At 36.5% G+C, this 19,106-nt stretch overlaps 3 protein-coding genes and 1 pseudogene across 10 annotated transcripts; 1 reads left to right on the forward strand and 3 right to left on the reverse strand.

The window, feature by feature from the left end:
- Positions 1-1,698: 1,698 nt before the first annotated feature.
- On the forward strand, positions 1,699-5,869 carry LOC142544772 (thiosulfate sulfurtransferase 18-like). The gene is made up of 7 exons (XM_075651810.1): positions 1,699-1,871; positions 1,972-2,052; positions 2,210-2,237; positions 4,705-4,750; positions 4,827-4,897; positions 5,055-5,108; positions 5,477-5,869. The coding sequence occupies exons 1-7, from the start codon at positions 1,855-1,857 to the stop codon at positions 5,663-5,665; spliced, it is 486 nt and encodes a 161-aa protein (XP_075507925.1). The 5' UTR covers positions 1,699-1,854; the 3' UTR covers positions 5,666-5,869.
- A 367-nt stretch (positions 5,870-6,236) lies between these two features.
- On the reverse strand, positions 6,237-13,504 carry LOC142546580 (uncharacterized). Of its 8 annotated transcripts, XM_075654363.1 has the most exons (8): positions 11,943-13,504; positions 10,287-10,394; positions 10,135-10,201; positions 9,919-9,957; positions 9,601-9,683; positions 9,371-9,436; positions 6,975-7,129; positions 6,237-6,839 (listed from the first exon to the last, which is right to left on the reverse strand). In XM_075654363.1, exons 1-7 carry the CDS (start codon positions 12,044-12,046, stop codon positions 6,976-6,978), a joined length of 621 nt encoding a protein of 206 aa, XP_075510478.1. In that variant the 5' UTR covers positions 12,047-13,504; the 3' UTR covers positions 6,237-6,839; position 6,975. The 8 variants fall into 8 exon arrangements, 3 of the variants coding, with proteins under 3 accessions (XP_075510478.1, XP_075510480.1, XP_075510481.1); XM_075654365.1 differs by having other exon boundaries at positions 6,237-9,436; positions 9,615-9,683; XM_075654366.1 differs by having other exon boundaries at positions 6,237-9,522; positions 9,615-9,683.
- A 1,350-nt stretch (positions 13,505-14,854) lies between these two features.
- LOC142546579 (uncharacterized) lies at positions 14,855-15,817 on the reverse strand (annotated as a pseudogene).
- Positions 15,818-16,742: 925 nt separating this feature from the next.
- LOC142546581 (uncharacterized) lies at positions 16,743-19,008 on the reverse strand. Its single transcript, XM_075654367.1, has one exon. The coding sequence runs from the start codon at positions 18,736-18,738 to the stop codon at positions 16,822-16,824; it is 1,917 nt and encodes a 638-aa protein (XP_075510482.1). The 5' UTR covers positions 18,739-19,008; the 3' UTR covers positions 16,743-16,821.
- Between the last annotated feature and the right edge of the window lie 98 nt (positions 19,009-19,106).

The raw sequence follows: 19,106 nt of genomic DNA on the forward strand, positions 1-19,106 counted from the left end.
TTGTGCACTCTCCTGTATTTTAATTTAAAAATGAGAGATAAAATATTAAATTAATTTATGATTTCATTTTTAAAAATAAATTAAGGCCCCGGTATATTTTCATTTTCGACCATACCTATTTTGACAAATTAAAATCAATTTTTAATACATATTTTATAAAAGATGTTTGCTCAAAATTCCCCCGGAAAAAATTTATGCGAGACGGTCTCACATGTCGTATTTTGTGAGATGTATATCTTATTTAAGTCATCCATGAAAAAAAGATTTGTGAAACCGTCTCACAAGAGACATAATCCCCCTTCACCTATTCATACCATGGATCGATTTAATTAATAGACTTAATTAAAATGAAACCAACTTTCAAAATAAAGTCGCCACATTCTTTCTTCCACTACCAAAATGCTTCTTTTGGTTCAGTGATCCATCTCGTAACCTTCGTGCACCAAGGGAAATTCTGAAATTTTTGCCGTGTCGAATCAAGATATAATTAATAATTTTATTTAAAGAACCCAAAAAAGAAATTTCTTTTAAATAAAGTTAGATAATTTCACTTTAAAAAATCACTATTATTTAACGGATCACACACTTTCGAGGAACTTTTTAATTTGAGCAAATAATTTTAAAATATGCTATGTATAATAATATATCATAAATATTAGTTTGTAAGACGGATCTCCTATTTAGGCTATCCATGAAAGAGTATTATTTTTATGCCAAAAATATTACTTATTATTGTAAATATGGACATAGTTGACTCGACTCACGAATCACAAATAAATATCCGTGAGACCGTTTTAAAAGAGACATACTATTAATATATTATGTCTCTTTTGTTAGATATTAGCAAAAGGATTTGGCGATGACTTGTTTTTTACAACAATTAAAATAGAAAGACCTATACGGCAATTCGTGCTGTATGATGATGAAAAGGATGGATATTTATTTATTAATTATTTTTTTATGTTAATTGTATCTGGACATAAACAATTGAAGTGTGATGTAGATTAAAATCAGTTTGATCCCAATTACAATAAGATTATGTCTCTTGTGAGACGGGTCAATCATACCGATATTCACAATAAAAAGTAACACTCTTAACATAAAAAGTAATATTTTTCATGGATGATCCAAATAAGAGATCTGTCTCACAAAATACGACCCGTGAAAACCATCTCACACAAATTTTTGCCTTACAACAATTATCTGTGAGCGGTGACTTACTATTAATTTGAATGGTAAATAAGTAAAAGTCAGGAGTTTTTTTTTTGTCTATAAAATTTATTTTAATTATTATTCCATCACGTATCAATCATATAAATTTGCTTGTTTTTCCACATCAAATAAAAACATCATTAGAATGCAAATTTAACAAATTACACATTTTTCCAAGACATTGTTAATAGATGTATGTCAATTAAAAAAAAACAAGACAAATACTACTACATATAGAAATTGGATTATATATTTGGTTATTTATGTATGACGATGGAATTCATAGTTGTTACAATTAAACCATCGTGCTAACGCAGTAGCATGCAAATCAAGTTAATCAGGTAAACTATATTGGACAAACCCTATACGACAGCTTAGAAAGTGTCGGTAAGAAATCAAACTTATGATTATAATCAGTCACTTACTCCTACCACTAGACTATATATATATTCAGTTGTACAAAGTTGTGGAGAGTTCCATTTCTTGTTGTAGACATAAATATGTCATTCAGTTGGTGCCATGTTTACTCCATTATGGGCACTCCAGACTGGCTATAAAATGACGTGAACCCACTGGCAAGCTTTTAGCACAGAAGCAGCATATCAACCTACAACCCATTAATTCCCCCTCTCACAAAATTTAATGGATTCGAAGAAAAGGTATATATTTTTCATATTAGCTATCAAATAGAAAATAAATCTGGCAATTATATGTATAACCTTTTTTTTTTTTTTGGGTTTTTTGCATTCGTTTGTGCAGTTCAAATGCAGAGATTATCACTGTTGATGTGCATGCAGCAAGAAATCTTCTAAATTCAGGCTACCTCTATCTTGATGTCAGGTCAAATCGAATTTAATTACGTTTTCCGGTATATATTTGTTTACGAAATTACTATAATTTTTGGATTTTATTAAGGCTGTGATCTAAATTCCAAGCATTCAACATGCAATTTATTTTGTGGGATTTTTCTTGTTTTAAGAATTAAAAATTTTAACAGGACCGAAGAAGAATTCCAAAATGGTCACATGTGTTGGTAGGTGCATTAAATGCACAAGTGGCGGCAAAATAAAAAAAAAACATGGGCTACTCAAAGGTTTCGTGGAAAGATGGATACGCGTCTTCACACGGTCAAGGGGCTCTATAAATAGAGCTCCCCCCTTCATTTAGAAATTATCTCTTCTTCGAGTTTTCTCTCATCTTATAAGCATTTGAGTGCTTAGTTCTATAATATTTGTGAGGTGTTTTGTTCTCCTGTATTAAGAGAATGTGTGTTCTCTTTGGAAACACAGTGAGTGAGTTGTACACCACAAAATATTATAGTGAATTCTTTTCATCTTGCCCGTGGTTTTTACCATAATTATTTTTAGGGGTTTTCCACGTAAATCTCGGTGTCCATTTTATTCTTTATTTTCGGGTTTTATTATCTCAAATTCCGCACGTGGGACCAACAAGTGGTATCAGAGCCTTGGTTTAAAATTTCTTAAAATTCTGAGTATGCTCTGTGGTTGCAGCCTAGACTGATCTTCCACATCAGAAAAGATTTTTTTAAGATTTTTTATTTAAGGCGGGATTATTTTGTCCGGTCTACTAAAATTGTTGTAGACATAATGGCGGGAAGGTACGAGATAGCAAAATTCAACGGAAGCAATTTTATGCTGTGGAAAATAAAGATACAAGCAGTTTTAAGAAAGGAAAATTGCTTGGCGGCTATTGGAGATAGACCGGTGGAGATTACAGATGATGGAAAGTGGAACGAGATGAATGATAATGCTGTTGCCAATTTACACTTGGCTATAGCAGACGAAGTTTTGTCAAGTATCTCTGAGATAAAAACAGCCAAAGTTATCTGGGATACTCTGACAAAGATGTACGAGGTCAAGTCGCTACACAACATGATTTTCCTAAAGAGAAGGCTTTATACTCTTCGGATGGCGGAATCTTCATCGATGACCGACCATATCAACACACTAAATACTCTATTTGCCCAACTCACTTCCATGGGGCATAAAATAGGGGAAAATGAACGTGCGGAGCTTCTACTTCAAAGTCTACCAGATTCATACTGATCAACTTATCATCAACATTACCAACAATATTCTGATGGACTTGGGACCAGCAAACAAGATTCTAGGGATGCAAGTTCACCGAGACAGAAGTAACATAAATATTTGGCTTTCCCAGAAAAATTATTTGAAGAAAGTCTTGCAACGCTTCAACATGCAAGATAGTAAGCCAATATCGACCCCTCTTCCTGTTAACTTCAAGTTATCATCCGAGATGTGTCCTAGCAGTGAAGCAGAGAGGATGGAGATGTCTCGAGTACCGTATGCATCAGCAGTGGGAAGTTTGATGTTCGCCATGATCTGTACAAGACCAGACATTGCTCAAGCAGTGGGAGCAGTTAGTCGGTATATGGCGAATCCTGGACGAGAGCATTGGAGCACTGTTAAGAGGATCCTTAGATACATTAATGGTACCTCGAATGCTGCATTATGTTATGGAGGATCGGATTTTACACTCAGGGGCTATGTCGATTCAGATTATGCAGGTGATCCTGATAAGAGGAAATCTACTACTGGTTATGTGTTTACACTTGCAGGGGGAGCAGTAAGCTGGGTTTCAAAACTGCAGATAGTTGTGGCATTATCTACAACAGAGACAGAATACATGGCAGCTACTCAAGGTTGCAAGGAGACAATATGGATTAAAAGGTTATTGGAGGAGATCGGGCACAAACAAGAGAATGTTCCTTTGTTTTGTGACAGTCAGAGTGTCTTGCACATCGCAAGGAATACAGCCTTTCATTCCAGGACTAAACACATTGGAGTACAATTTCACTTTGTACGGGAAGTAATTGAAGAAGAAAGCGTGGATATGCAGAAGATCCATACAAAGGATAACATAGCTGATTTTCTGACCAAGCCAGTAAACACTGATAAGTTTGAGTGGTGTAATCCTCAAGTGCTCTAGCAGAAACGTAAGCAGCAGGGAATGACAAGATTGAAAGGATGTGTGGAGATGTGTTTGATTCTCAATCAAATCTCCAAGTGGGAGAAATGTTGGTAGGTGCATTAAATGCACAAGTGGCGGCAAAAGAAAAAAAAACATGGGCTGCTCAAAGGTTTCGTGGAAAGATGGAAGACGCGTATTATACGCGTCTTCACACGGTCAAGGGGCTCTATAAATAGAGCTCCCCCTTCATTTAGAAATTATCCCTTCTTCGAGTTTTCTCTCATCTTATAAGCATTTGAGTGCTTAGTTCTATAATATTTGTGAGGTGTTTTGTTCTCCTGTATTAAGAGAGTGTGTGTTCTCTTTGGAAACACAGTGAGTGAGTTGTACACCACAAAATATTATAGTGGAATTCTTTTCATCTTGCCCGTGGTTTTTACCCTAATTATTTTTAGGGGTTTTCCACGTAAATCTCGGTGTCCATTTTATTCTTTATTTTCGGGTTTTATTATCTCAAATTCCGCACGTGGGACCAACAACATGGAGAAGGCCTTCAACGTTCCATACATGTTTAGTACCCCAAATGGTCGTATTATATAATCTATTTTCTCTATTCTTTTTCAGTTTATTTACATATTCATATCATGATATTTAAAATTCAGGAAGGGTGGAAAATCCGAATTTTATGGATCAAATTTTGTCCACACATGCCAGGGAAGATCATCTTGTTGTGGTAATTAATTAAATATTCATTTATGTGGAGAAAAATATTGATATTAAAGAATTAGATGTAAAATGCTTCACTTCTAATAAGCGCTTAAAAAGACTGTTTGTCTATGGATGTTTATTACATTAGAGTGAAATCTAATGTCAAGAAATTAAAATTCCAGGGTTGCCAAAGTGGGGTGAGGTCTGTGTATGCCGCCACTGATCTTCTTGATGCTGTAAGGACCTAGTTTTAGCAAAAAAATTTATATGCATATTTTATGTTGACAAAAACTTGTGTGAGATAGTCTCACGGATCGTATTTTGTGAGACAGATCTCTTATTTGAGTCATCCATGAAAACTATTACTTTTTATGCTAAGAGTATTACTTTTTATTGTGAATATCGGTAGGGTTAATCCGTCTCACATATAAAGATTCGTGAGAGCGTCTCACAAGAGATATATTCTTTATGTTGATATGTCTGTGTGTGTGGTTAATGAATATATTGTTGACTATATTATAAAATGTGTAATCTATGTATATGATTGAAATTGTTATCAAAATTATGATCCTTTCGACATGAATCGGTGGTTTTCTATTGGTAGGGATTCAAACATGCATATAACATGGGAGGGGGATACATTGCGTGGGTGAAGAGCAGTTTTGAGGTTAAGAAGCCAAATATAAACCCACCTTCTATTCCGAAACAGCAACCAGTCAAGAAGCTAACTATGAACCCTCCCCCATGGTTCCGAACAGGGCTGCAAACGAGTCGATCGGGCAATCTGCTTTGACCGTGGAGCTCTGATTACTACAAAAAAAAAAAAAAAAAAAATCGACCCAAATGGTGTTCTACCTTGTGTGAAAGATATATGTAATAATTTGTGCATGTCTGCAACATATTTTTAGAAGTAATGTAACAGGAGATCATCCTTCTATCTCAGACACAACGTGTAATATTATTTTGAAGAGAAGCTTTGAAGTGTTTGTTTCAAGAATTGATTCTTGTAGTAGATTTAATTCGAGTATGTCGATTAACTATTCGAGGGGTCGAGTAGAATCGAAACTAATTGGTCATGGAAAACCAAATGACAAATCTAAATGCTCAAGTAACGAACTTTGTTTTCAAGGAAAAACGTGAAAATAAGCAAAAACCCAGAGACCGAAAATTTATGATGCCATGCAATCATGTAAACAAAAGACTTTACATCTTAGAGAAATTGTGTAACCCATTTCAAATCAAAAGTTTTTGAAGTTGATTTTGTGGTATTCAGTATGCAAAGTCGAAACTAGTACCGTGCCCAAAAACTAAGTGACAATGGCTAAAAGAATGTCCTGCTGCGAGAAAACCACAAACTCAATACATCATGTAAATTTAACCTCAGTCAAATCGCTAAATAAAAACAGAAGCTTGTATCCACACAATATCATGTAGTTCAAAACTAAAAATAAAGTCAGCATAAAGAGAATACCACAACGAAAATATCATAGTTAAAATATTACTTCAGTTCCAAGAAAGGCTAGGTAAAATAAACTGAGTCGCTCTTCCAAAATGCCCCAGGTTTTCGAAAGAAACCATTTCATGGCTTCATGTTTACAACGCACGAGAACGAGTCAATTAACTGTCCAGCCAAGCAGCGCGGATCATCACCCATAGTTCGTATGAAGGTACGTACGACATCGCGTTCTTTGGCCGTGGCCTTCAAGCCTAAAAAAGAGAGGAATTTCATTCTGAAAATCCCCGAGATATAGCCCTCAATTTCCAGTGTACGGACAACCTGCACTGCCTCTAGGAGGTCATTAGCCATGAACGAAAGCCCATCTTGATCAACATCTTTAATTGACACGAGTTCAGAAGGGGCAGCTTCATTCAGGTCAGGCAAAGTAGAGTTGAGGTCGAGCTTAAATGCAGCCTTGAGGGACTTCTCTTTTGGTGAAATTTCAACACTGGGATCATTACAACTTCCACTGCCGTTGTCAGCATCCACACCAGAAGCACCGGCCACAAATTCTTGCTCTTGATTAGTAGCTAATTTATTGTTGAAAAAATTCTGACCGATGGATTTAAAGTCTTGAAATGCGAAAGGTTTGGAAACCGCTAACCTCATAGCTGGAAGCATCTGGACAGGGTAGTCCTCTCTTTTTTGTTGTTTGCGTACGTTCTTATCCCTTGTACCTGAAGATGACCTCTTGAACACCTCATTCTTGAACGATCCCTTGCTGGACTTTGGAATTTCAGCCATTTGACACTTACAATTCTGGCACATAAAGAAATATTATGCACACAACGCAACAAAAATAAAAGTTCGAATAAATCAGCTCGCATCAACTAAACGCATTTCTGCTTCAATAACCCCTTATTCCACAAAAAACTTGGTGTCTACTTGGGGGGTTTACAAGAACTTGGTTTTTATTTCAGATTTTCTATACCAGTAATTTTCATCAAACCACTATCCAGTTTTCATAAAACCATTGAACTTCACGAGAATATTAGGCAGCAAACAACAGTTTTATCATCACTTTTCAGTTCCTAACACACGCCCATAAATTGCGGAAAGCAGCCGCCAGTTAGTATATTATCCAGAATGTTAATTCACCTGGCCTACACTACATGCATGATAGCATACTATCGTTGGCCAATATTCAGTAATCCAATTTCATACAGCAACATTGAACTTACCAACAGTGAAATTTTTTTTGCTAGATAAATTCCTATATGATCATCACACTGAAAAAAAAAATTATGCACCACAAAAGTAAAATGTTATTAGTCCATGGTAACACGTTCATGCAACTAATAAGACACCAGGACGGTAATGGAGTCCGATTATTTCTCTACAAGTCAACATGGATATTTTTCTAGTAATCCATTCATTTCTTGGACATCTTGTCAAAATAAGTCATAGACCAATATTCAGGAATGTCACAATTGCAAAGGCATGACTCCAGAAACGATATGTAAGCAGAGTAGTCGATATTAAATATACTGAGGATACGTAATTGTCACATAATTGGTTCATTTAGCAAATTCTGAGGTAAACACGAAAAGAACCTTAAATCCATCATTCATCATTGAATGCGATTGAAACAAGAGAAATTATTTTTAATGGAAAAGGGATGTTCACATCCAAAGCCCTAGTCATTTAACTAGATTTGTTTCACCATTACCAAAAGCAACTACGCATTAATAAAATCACAATAACAATTATTTTTAATGGAAGAGGGATGTTCACATCCAATGCCCTAGTCATTAACTAGATTTGTTTCACCATTACCAAAAAGCAACCAGGCATTAATAAAATCACAATAACATTGGCAAGCACGTCAACCCAAACGTTTGAAGGAAAAAAGATCCGACAACCGACACGCGACTGCCCACTTTTCTCAATACATGTAATAAGTTAATTCAATGACTTTTCTCCAAAAATGGGATTAAATCGAGATACTCTACCTTGCTCACATGTCACTTATATAAGTGAATTTCACTCAATTGGCTTCAAATTTCCGAAAAAATAGCATATGAAACCTAAAAAAATTTACTTCTCAATTCAAATAAATTTTTCTTATGGTGGACTATAGATCAAATCAATTTACTAAATATAAAGAATACATCACGCATACACACACAAACATATAAAAAATTACGATTCCCAACAAAACTAAACCATACATTGGAATATAAGAAATCGAATTCAAGTTTTAACCTCTTACAGGTACGAACAAACAATAAATTTTATACAAGAAATAATCGGTATACCTTACCCCTAAAAAGGATGGTTTGGATCACAAATCCCTTCTCTTTGTTTTGAATGAAAGAGTAATGGAGATATGCGAACCAGAGAACGGAATAAATAAATAAATAAATAAAAAGCTTTTAAAACGTTATAATACGACGTTGACAAAATCTGGGTAAGATTACACAAATTTAGCCCATTAGACTGGATCCCACTCACATATGTTTTTGGTTCCAAAAAATAATTAATGTGATGTTTATCTTAAATTGATTTCACACTCACTGGCACGAAGGGGGCTGTTCCCATTAAAGGTAGCCTTCACTAACACAAGGAAAATATCCGCAGAAAATTATAAATATCGTTTTATTAACTTTGTCAGTCTTAATCTTTTTATTGTGTTCCAAAACACATAGAATAAAAACAAAATGGTCCCATTGCTTTTCTTCCCACAAACTAGTAATCTAATGCACTGGATCAACTCCAAAGTTCAATCTATAAAGTCTGGGTCAATATCATTTTGTTTATCTTTACTTTGCCTTTCAATATTTTCGACATAACTAGAAGTTGGGGTCCTTTATTCGGAAATATGCATAATAATTGGCATGATATAGCACGGCAATCGTAGGTGGATTTATTTATTGAAACCATCATAATCAACAATTTTCATTTGCACATGACCAATCAGGAGTTCTTGCTAGTGGCGCATGTGTTTTTAATATAATACAGAAAGCAATTGATCTAGCCATTATCATCAACTTTACATACCTCCATGGAATCTCGATTGAAATAGCATGAAAAGAAAGCCAAGTTGCGAAGGACAAACTCTCACATCTGCGTGAACAGTGATAATGGAAATCACATTTCGAATTGAAGCAGGCATCAACAATCCTCTCCATCCTTAAATGATGGACTATCTACTACAGTTGAGGAAAGCGAAATAGTGATAAACAAGAGAAAATCTAAAATAAGAAAACAATAGAAAGAAAGAAACGTACAAGATGTGTATTACATTCCCATCTCTGATTGATCCAATACAGACTAACACCAAAAGAAGCCATGGAACACCATAGATATCACCCTGTTCATAAAAAGTTCGTATCTCATGCTCGGATAATATTTGCAGACCAAAATAACATAAATATGAAATGTGTCTAGTTCAACGCTTCGCACAGATGTGCATTGCCTTTGCATTCAATGAAAAATAGATGAACATGTGTCATTGTGCATGAAAAGGCAAGGAAAATCCATTCAGAAAAATAAACTGCCAAAACATCAGTTGTTGAAACATATACCGAAATTGACTCACAAGTTACCCAGTTCTGAGTCACCAGTGACGTGGACTCCGATGAGACCTGTGACAAAAAATCAGCCACTGGATATCATGAGAACCACATAGCTGACTTTTTGACCCTCTTTCACTTTAAAATGCCATTGCTTTTTCATCTTCTTTCTATAAAACCCGAGTTTCAGCAATCACTGTCATAGATTTCCTTGCATTAATAACCCCTTCCCCTGATTAGCATATTTACCACATAAAAATCTTCTGGCTCCGAGCACTTTGATTCCAGGGTGCCTACAAGTTTAGAGCTGTAATTCCTATCACGTTATCAATGGAAAATGAAGAAGTGCAATCAGGAACAATGTTCCGCATAGCCTCCAAATATACATCATATAATTAAACCTTTGGATGTTGATCAAGGGAAGCTGAGCACGAGTGCTGATTTTTGTGAGACTATGAAATTTGTCCCAGCCAGAATGTGGAGAATGGCTGTGAGGAAATGCCATACAACTGGAAATGATATTCAAGGAATCTTAGTGAACTTCAAACATACATGATACAAGATACACAAAACATCTTTTCATGAACACCGTGAATGTGTAGTAAATGCTCAGTTTCGCCGGATAAAATTTGGTATTCAAAGTCATAGAAGCATCGAGTGAAAAAAAGGAATCACTTTATAGTTGTTTGATCATACAAAATCAATTATAGTTTTTTAAATAAATAATTCAACACATAAATTCTCCAAAAGGTCGATATCTCAAAATGAAGAAAAAGTCAGGGTACATTCCAAGGACCAATTATAAGGACTAAGCACATTCCAATAAAACAGTGTGTTGAGGGGTCATAGTTAGGAATTGTAGTAGTGACGAAGTAAGACTCGAGTTCCTTCACAATTTTCACAAGTAATACATGGAAAATAAGGAATAAAGGCAGTGGTCACGATTAACCTAACCCGCGTAAAATAAAAGAGAGTGGTGACACATAAATGGTCCACTTAAACAAGGAGAACATAAAAAAACCAGAAAATTGTCATGGATTAGAGCCCAAAGGATAGATGACATTTATTTGAACCAATTAAACGAGAAACGCGAACCACAAATTAGCATATCCAAAAGAAACTCAGGGCAAATAAGATACTAAGATGTGCGATAGAATATTCCATTTACTCCGTTTTATTTGTATCCCATTATAGCAAATTTTCAAGGTATGAAAAATTGAAAACAGAACTAAACACTGACCAATCCGATACATCTTAATATCACCTATAATGGAAAATTATCCCATCGACCAACAAAAATGCAAATCTAGGAAATTATTCCAGTTTAGACTTTAGAGTGCCTTATGCCGCACATAAATGATAATATACTTATGGGGATTGCAGGTAGATGAAAACAGATAGGATAAATTGATAGTATGCATATCTAGCTATTCACATTTGATGCTCATCTTTTATAGAGAAAAATATTAACAACCCCAGGTACATTGAAGCAGTGCACATTCATTGCAAAGATATATTCAGCTTCATAAAAGCCCCAACTTTCATTGATGCTGCATGTAAAAAAATAATAATTTATTTTCAGCTTAGATAAAGCCTATTATCTTTGTATTTCCCAAATTGAACTCCCGAAAAATTAAAACTAGCATCTAGAATCTTTATTGCTCTATCCTACTGTTCTCTTTCTACCACATACTGCTGTTCTTGTAAAATTATCACCTGTCCGTTTTTACTGAGACATTGCATAAAAGGAAACATGTTCATTGTGCTGCCAAATGAATGGTTGTACATGGATAAATATATCTTCCCTGGAGAAGATCTTAGGAAACATGTTCATTGTACATGGTTGTACATGGAATATATCTTTGCAATGAATGTGCACTGCTTCAATGAACATGTTTCCTTTTAATCCACACACATTCCCTGGAGAAGATCTTAGGTTCAGCCGCCGCCCGAAGGTAACAGAAAGTGTGGATTAAAAGGATCGAGGCAAGTTTAGTCCCCTCCATTGAGGATGATGATACTGTTTGAATTTTAATTTAAAATTTTGACATTCTCACCTTGGATTATGACATGCAGTGTAAGCTACCATTTTTTTCTTCGTGGAAATTTTCGTGGTAAACAAGACGGAAAATCGAGTGAAACAACCAACAAACACTTCCATGGAGGTACTAACAAAATAAACTCTGCAAATCAAACAAAAAAACAAACATAATTACGGAAACAAAAAATGAAAAGCATGAACATGCATGTAGCAACATGTGTATAGGGATGGATTGAGTCCGTGGAAGCTAAAAAAGAGCAACGCTCTACCACAGCCATTGTAAATTTCATTATTTTGTCCTTTATACCACCACCAACTAATTGCTGGTGCTTGGGAAAGGCGGACAGAGCTGTGTATAATAATTTTACTTCTATGTTTTTTAATAAATTTTATATAATAAACAATTAATTAATATATGTGTACATTGTGTATATATATATTGGAATCAATTTTATTACAAATTACAAACCGTTATCATGTTATATGTGTACATTGTATATATATTGGAATCCATTTTATTACAAATTACAAACCGTTATCATGTTATATATGTGTACATTGTATCCAAATTTTCTAATAATTATCATACCTTGTATCCATGTTGTATTTGTGTTCAAATATCCACAATTGTGCATCATTAATCTTTGATCAAGATATATGCATTTTATATCTTATACTAATATTAAGATGACCAATATCTGTCAAGTACATGATTCATCATAACTTAAACAAATAAACGAATTAAAGATTTGAGTATTGAAGCAGCCAGTTAAATCGTGCAGTTTCTACATTGATTTCCACCTTGTTCTTTTTGGGTGGTCTTTCTGGAGAGAGCAACAATATACTGATTTCGATGTAGGTAAACTTCTAACATATTTCAGATCTATTTTGGTGTTCCATAAAACCCAAAAAAAGATATCTCGAAGTAAACATCAATCAGCAGCAAACCATTTGCGGTGCAAGAAAGGATGGGAACTACAACCTCATGCACAATAGTGAATAGGTATGAAGTGCTGATAGTAAATAATCATTTCATCAATACTATCCCACACGGAATATTGTCCAAACATCACCAATAATATTCTAAACATGGAAAAGCACCTTAAAAACTCGTAAACTGATACACTAATAAAAGATTTTAGCCACCTCCAAAATATAGTGAATAAAGCAACAAACACTCAATGATGCAACACAAACTAAAGCATAGTATTCCTAGAATCTAGATGTATGAAGAAATTATTCCACATAGAATACGACATGTATTTATCGATCTATGATGCTATAAACAAAACAAAAACTACTGGTCTAAAAGTAGATGATAACTCATACATCAGACATTATCTTATATTCAAAACTCATAAATTTAAGTGTGGAAAAGGGGCAGCCTTCGATAGCACAAACAAGTAAGAGACGAAGAGGTCGGTGACATGTACATGTATGAGAAATCGGTAACCACTGTATATTGGAAAATTTCAAAGTTTTCCTTCCTAAAATATCGAAGGAATTCAAATGGGGATATGTCACAGAATACCCGAGGGAATGAATCTTTTTTTAAGATCATGACAATGTAGATTTGAGGTTTTGGGAGGATGTTTGGGGGGGAGGGGGTCCTTGTTTCAAAGAACGCTTTCCTTCTTTGTTTTCGATTTGCACCGTCATCAATAAACCAATTCGTAATTTTATTGAGGTTTTTGAGTTAGGAGTCAGTCGTAATTATCGTTGGGACTGTGCGTTTTAGGAGACACCTTAATGAGATAGAGTTGGGGGAGTTTGGTAATTTAATGGGTGTACTTCATTCGGTCAGTATCGAGTTGGGTTCGGAGGATAGTAGGGTGTGGTTGGGAGATTCTTCGGGTCTGTTCTCAGTCCGCTCTTTTTACGAGTCTTTCTTTCCTTTCCATAACTTTCCTGTTTTCCACCCATATAAACATATTTAGAAAGTTCCTATCCCGCAAAAGATTCAAATTTTCTCGTGGATTGTCGCTCTGGGCAAGCTACATACCTCTGATTCAGTGCAAAGAAGATGGTCATCATGTGCTTTAAGGCCACAGTGGTGCTGCTTTTGTCAAAACCACGAAGAGGATCAGGATCATTTATTGGTGCATTATTCTTTCTCAAGAAGCATTTGGATTAAGGTGATGGAAGAGTTAAGATTCTTTTGGATTTTTCCGAGGAGGGCCAAAGATATGTTTATCATAGATCCGGGGTTTCAAAAGGGGGCTATCGTGAATACTTTCTGTTATACGTCGTTCATTTCACGTTTTGGACAATATGGCTCGAGAGAAACAACAGAATTTTCAATGACTCGTCTAACTCGGTGGACAAAGTTTGGGAATTACTGAAATTCAGGGTGGCACAGTCAACAAGAAATATCAAAGAACTAGGTCATCTAACTATTTCAGATGTGGTTAGGGATTGGAAGGTTGTAACATTTTAATTTGATTGTTTTACTCTCTTTTATTGTGCGGAAAACTCTTCCGCTTACAATGTAATGGTCTTTTATAATTAAATAAAATATATGTTTCCTATCAAAAAAAAAGAGGTGATGGGAACAAATCAAGTGGGTATGGAGTATATCTATTGACTTATGTCATATAAAAAAATCATAGAGCTTAAAAGTTGATGAAAAATGGTATCAGTCATCAACTCTATTCCTAAATAATGTTACAGCGCCAGCTTCATAGAAATAATACACACTGATGCTATCATATACAAATCCATAAAAAGTAAACATGATCGATAATAACATATCAACCATTCATATCCAAGTAAAGAATCGCCTCAAATAGCAATTTTCAGTCAGTCAAACTGAGAACAAACTATCTGCAGGCAGCTTAAAATCAACATCAAGATTCAAATTCAATCAGTTTCTCAGACCACAACCACCAAGTAAAAATAATCCATCAAGGGCATCAATAAAACAGAGCCTAAAACCATGAGAACGTAGATTATAGGGTACTCCAACCATTTACACGCGCAGAATGGTAAGATGACAAGAGAAATATAAGTAAATACAATGACAACCAAGAAAGAAAAATATTTCCAATTGTATACCAACCAATTCAAAGAAATTCCCTTCGTCAATCAGTTGATAGCATGCCAACCAAAATTAACCAAACATCACTCTATAAGGCTATAAGTATAACCCAGGATGTTAAATATTTAAAAGAAAATAACAAAACCGGAGCCAAAAACAAGAAAGAAAAGTCAGAACAGATCATCTGCGAGGCGGTTCCGGGCATTCCCTAGCAAAATGTCCAGACTCCCCGCAGTTGAAGCACTTCCCTCCGCTGACCCCGCTGCCTCGGCCTCCAAAAACCTCCCAAAACCACCACCACCACCTCCACGATTGTTTCCACCACCCTTACTGTCCCTCGCCATATGCCCCGGCTCACCACAGGCAAAACAAGCTCCACTATTTCCACCTCCGAGACGGCTAGCACTTGGACACTACCTCGCCAGATGCCCATACCCCCCGCAGTTATAACAACTGCTAACATTGCCGCCACCGATTCTGCCGATGCAATCCCGAGCCATATGCCCAAACTCAACGCAATTATAACATTCACCTCCGCCGCCTCCACCATTCCTCCGATCACTAAACCCGTATCCACCGTCAGCTCCGTCACGATTATTTCTGTCACTTCCCCGCCGTACAGGGTCACCTCCGGGTGCGGTGACGTCAACGGCCTTAGTCTTGTCGCCCTCCAGAATGATCGTGAACTCGACGATTTGGCCCTCGCGAAGAGTACGAAACCCGTCAGATTTCACGGCGGTTTGATGGACGAAAAGATCTTCGCCACCCTCGTCGGGTTGAATGAAGTCATACCCTTTCTGATCATTAAATTTCGTCACCGCCCCTTTCGATCTAGTAACCTTCTCCTCTTCCATGATTGGTGAAGATCACAAAAACTCCAGCAAATACAAGAATTTGGAATTTCACGGGGAGATGAAACAAGTCAATTGATTTTTGATACCAGATGATCTATTTTAATAACTATATATATTAGTAAAATTTAAAATTTTAATGCAAGTTACTCAGTTGATATAGCTTTTGTTTCCTAATTATCAAGTTTTCCTATTGAAATTTTTTTCCTTTTTTTCTATTTATTTTTTAAATTCATATATCAAATTATATTATAATCTCTCACTATTTCTTTTAATTATATTTTAATCCTCATTTAAATATAAATCAAATTAATTATAAAAAATATTGTATAAATACGTAATGCGTGAGTCAGTGCACTAGTTATTATCATTCATTGTCATCATGTATGAAATAATTGAAGTTGTGCAAAATTAGTTATATTTAGCAAAAGGTATTACTTGTTTTAAAAAAAAAATATTTATACCTAGATTTAGTTAGAGTCTATATTTTAACCTTTTTCTACATACTTGGTCGGTTTATATATGTTGTATAATACTATAAATAAAGCACACACGTGGTCTTGTGAAAGCTACAAGACATAATTGGAAGAAAAAATGAAGAACATGAGGAGTTGTACTTGGCTGGCCTTCCGTCGCGGTTGTTTTATGTTTTAAAGATGTGCTAAATAAAGTAGTTTTCATGAAACCTGATCCATTATAATACAGTGATAGAAATAATAGATGTCTGGAACCATAAATTGGAAAATACAAAATCGAATTCAGGTTTCAACCTCTTAATTGGTAATGAACAAATAATAAATTTTATACAACGAGAAATTGCAGTACTCAACTTTTTTTCTTATATTATATTATTTAGAGAGTTTCGTTTTACAAAATGAAAATTTTGACCGATGCTACAGATATCATCAGGAGGGAATAAATTTGATCTTTCCAAAAAATCGAAAGACAATCCATTTTTCCTTTTTCAGTCACCTTCTAGCTAGGAAATTTAGTAATAAATTATTTTTTTAACGGTATCCCCTAGATGCTCTGGATTGATACAGCTCCAACTTTCTGATGGCCTCAGCTAACAATTTCGCAACTTCTTCATCCTGCATCAAAGAAGCTTGTTTCGACGCCCATTCCAGCACCGTGAGCACTTGTGCTCCTGAAAGTTCTTCACTTTCTGGTACATGCATCGCGATGTAACAAAGCAGAATCAATGCACATGTCTGCAAGTTCTGCTCTCCAAAATACAAAAGCTGGACCAGATGCTTCGCCCCACCAGCATCGATGATAGCCTTAGAATGGTCAAGATGGAGATAGTTTTCTGAACATGCAAATTTGGTAAGAGCGACACACGTCTCCCTAGAAACCTCGATTTCACGCTCATCGAGTAACTTCACCAAAGGGCTTATCATTCTCGTCTCCGTCGCCCTGAAGGTTCGAGCTAAATTCCCAATTGCCTTAATACATGGAACAAGAAGTTCCGAATCGCCTTTTTCAAGTACTCTAAATAGTTGGTCGATGACAGCTTTGCAAGCCGGTGAATTGGGCTTGAACGCCGATCTTCTCAAGTCAGCATCTTCCTCTGCTACTGCTGCAATCTCCATTAATGCCATAGCTGAAGTGTAACGAACTTCTTTGGGCCCTTTCTCCAAGAGAACCGCGAAGCACAGTAACGCTCTTGACTCTGTGATGCTTCGACAGACTGGGGAGTTCCCTTTTGCTAGTTTCCAAAGAGCTCTTGCTGCCATTTCTTTAACATAAGCTTTGGTGGCAGGATCCTCCATTTCCCTAACTTTATTACTCGAAACATATACCGAAAGACTCTGCAGATCATGCGCCGATTTAGCCTTCTCGCCATTAGCAAGATTGTTTCTTTGCCTTGCAAGGTTCATCATCATAGTGTTACTAACCACATCATGCATCTGATTAGTAGGATGCTTCTTGTCTAAAGGATGGGCAATCAAACTCCTTTCACCGTCCAAATTATTCCCATTATCAGCAGCATTATTACCACTCGCAAGAACAACAGCTGCGTGCATGGATGTTGCCTTGCTAACAATGGCGTACTTGCTGTGTTCTTGCACCGTTTCAAAGGCCAGATGGCTGACAAGCAATCGAATAATGTTGTGTTGTGCGAAGAGATCTTGACATTTGGGGTAATGGGAGGCGAGTTCCGACAAGGCCCAGGCAACAACTGCCTGAACTTTCATTGGACCTTCTTTGAGGACTTTGGCAAACACTTGGCAGACACCGGCGTGGATCATATGTTCGACACTTTGCGGATCTTTACCAAGGAGCCCAATTGCAGTTGCAGCATGCTCCTGTCCTTCTAATTTCCCTTCTTTGAGTAATTTTAACAAGGGACCAATTCCTCCTTCTTCAATTATCAACTTCCCGTAGCGATCATTGTCCCGGGCCAAAGAAACCAGCGAAGCAGCGGCGTCGGAGCGGTCGTCGGCGGAACCCGTGTACAAAATGGCGATCTGCTCCCATATAAGGCAGAGGATAGGCTCGTTCGCCGCGATGGGTGGTAGACCGAGATACTCGTCACCTCGATCACTAGCAGGGGCCGAAACACGGAGGAGCCAAGACATGTCTCCGACGGAATTTTCCAGTAGGGACGACATCTTCCGGAAGGCGGCGGCGGGAATGATGGTGAACATGCGCTTCACGAGGCCGTTACCACGGCATTTGAGGACGAGAGAAAGTGCCCTGTCGAGGACCCGTTCCATGTCATCGATGATGCGGCGCGTGGGACGCTCGTAGAGGTCGTTGCTGGCACGAGCCGCCTGACGGAGGAGCCCAGTGAGTTTCTCCGTCTTAGACTTGAGTTCCGAGCATTCTTGCTTGAAAGACGCGGCCTCATCCACCGCTTTGATAACTTGATCCGACAGTTGGATGGGTCTCGCAAGAATCTGCTTCACTAACTCACCCATCAATCCAACACCGAATCCAAATCAAAGAACAGCACACCCAGAACTTGATCCAGTTTTTTAAACAAGAAAATGTTGTACAGAGATGAAATTGTTGATTATCAAAAGGTATTTCAAGAAAATATTTCAACGTAATAATTTCCGGCGCAACAAATTAGCGGTGATTGATTATTCGGAGGTTGACTTGCAAGTTAATTTGACAGTTTTCGGTTTCTATGTATGGAAAAATGCAAGTAAAAAAGTGCGTTATTGGAGATTAGAAATGGAGAAAGTGGATGCTGATTGGAGCTTAGAAAAATATGAAAATCACGGATTAAATATACATCTAATTGTGTTTAATCTTATTTTGTACAGCTATGCTAAATATTTAG

Source organism: Primulina tabacum, chromosome 5 (genome assembly GCF_025594145.1).
Source record: "Primulina tabacum isolate GXHZ01 chromosome 5, ASM2559414v2, whole genome shotgun sequence".
NCBI classification, from domain to species: Eukaryota; Viridiplantae; Streptophyta; class Magnoliopsida; order Lamiales; family Gesneriaceae; genus Primulina; species Primulina tabacum.

Excerpts from the sequence above, each read along its gene's own strand:
- LOC142544772 (XM_075651810.1), top strand. Across the intron at positions 2,053-2,209 it reads TACCTCTATCTTGATGTCAG|GACCGAAGAAGAATTCCAAA; the intron begins GTCAAATCGAAT and ends AAATTTTAACAG. Across the intron at positions 4,898-5,054 it reads GGGAAGATCATCTTGTTGTG|GGTTGCCAAAGTGGGGTGAG; the intron begins GTAATTAATTAA and ends TTAAAATTCCAG.
- LOC142546580 (XM_075654363.1), bottom strand. The coding sequence starts at position 12,046 with ATGGAAGTGTTTGTTGGTTGTTTCACTCGATTTTCCGTCTTGTTTACC. Across the intron at positions 10,395-11,942 it reads ACTGCATGTCATAATCCAAG|TTGTATGGCATTTCCTCACA; the intron begins GTGAGAATGTCA and ends TATCATTTCCAG. Across the intron at positions 10,202-10,286 it reads CCCTTGATCAACATCCAAAG|GAATTACAGCTCTAAACTTG; the intron begins GTTTAATTATAT and ends ATAACGTGATAG.
- LOC142546581 (XM_075654367.1), bottom strand. The coding sequence starts at position 18,738 with ATGGGTGAGTTAGTGAAGCAGATTCTTGCGAGACCCATCCAACTGTCG.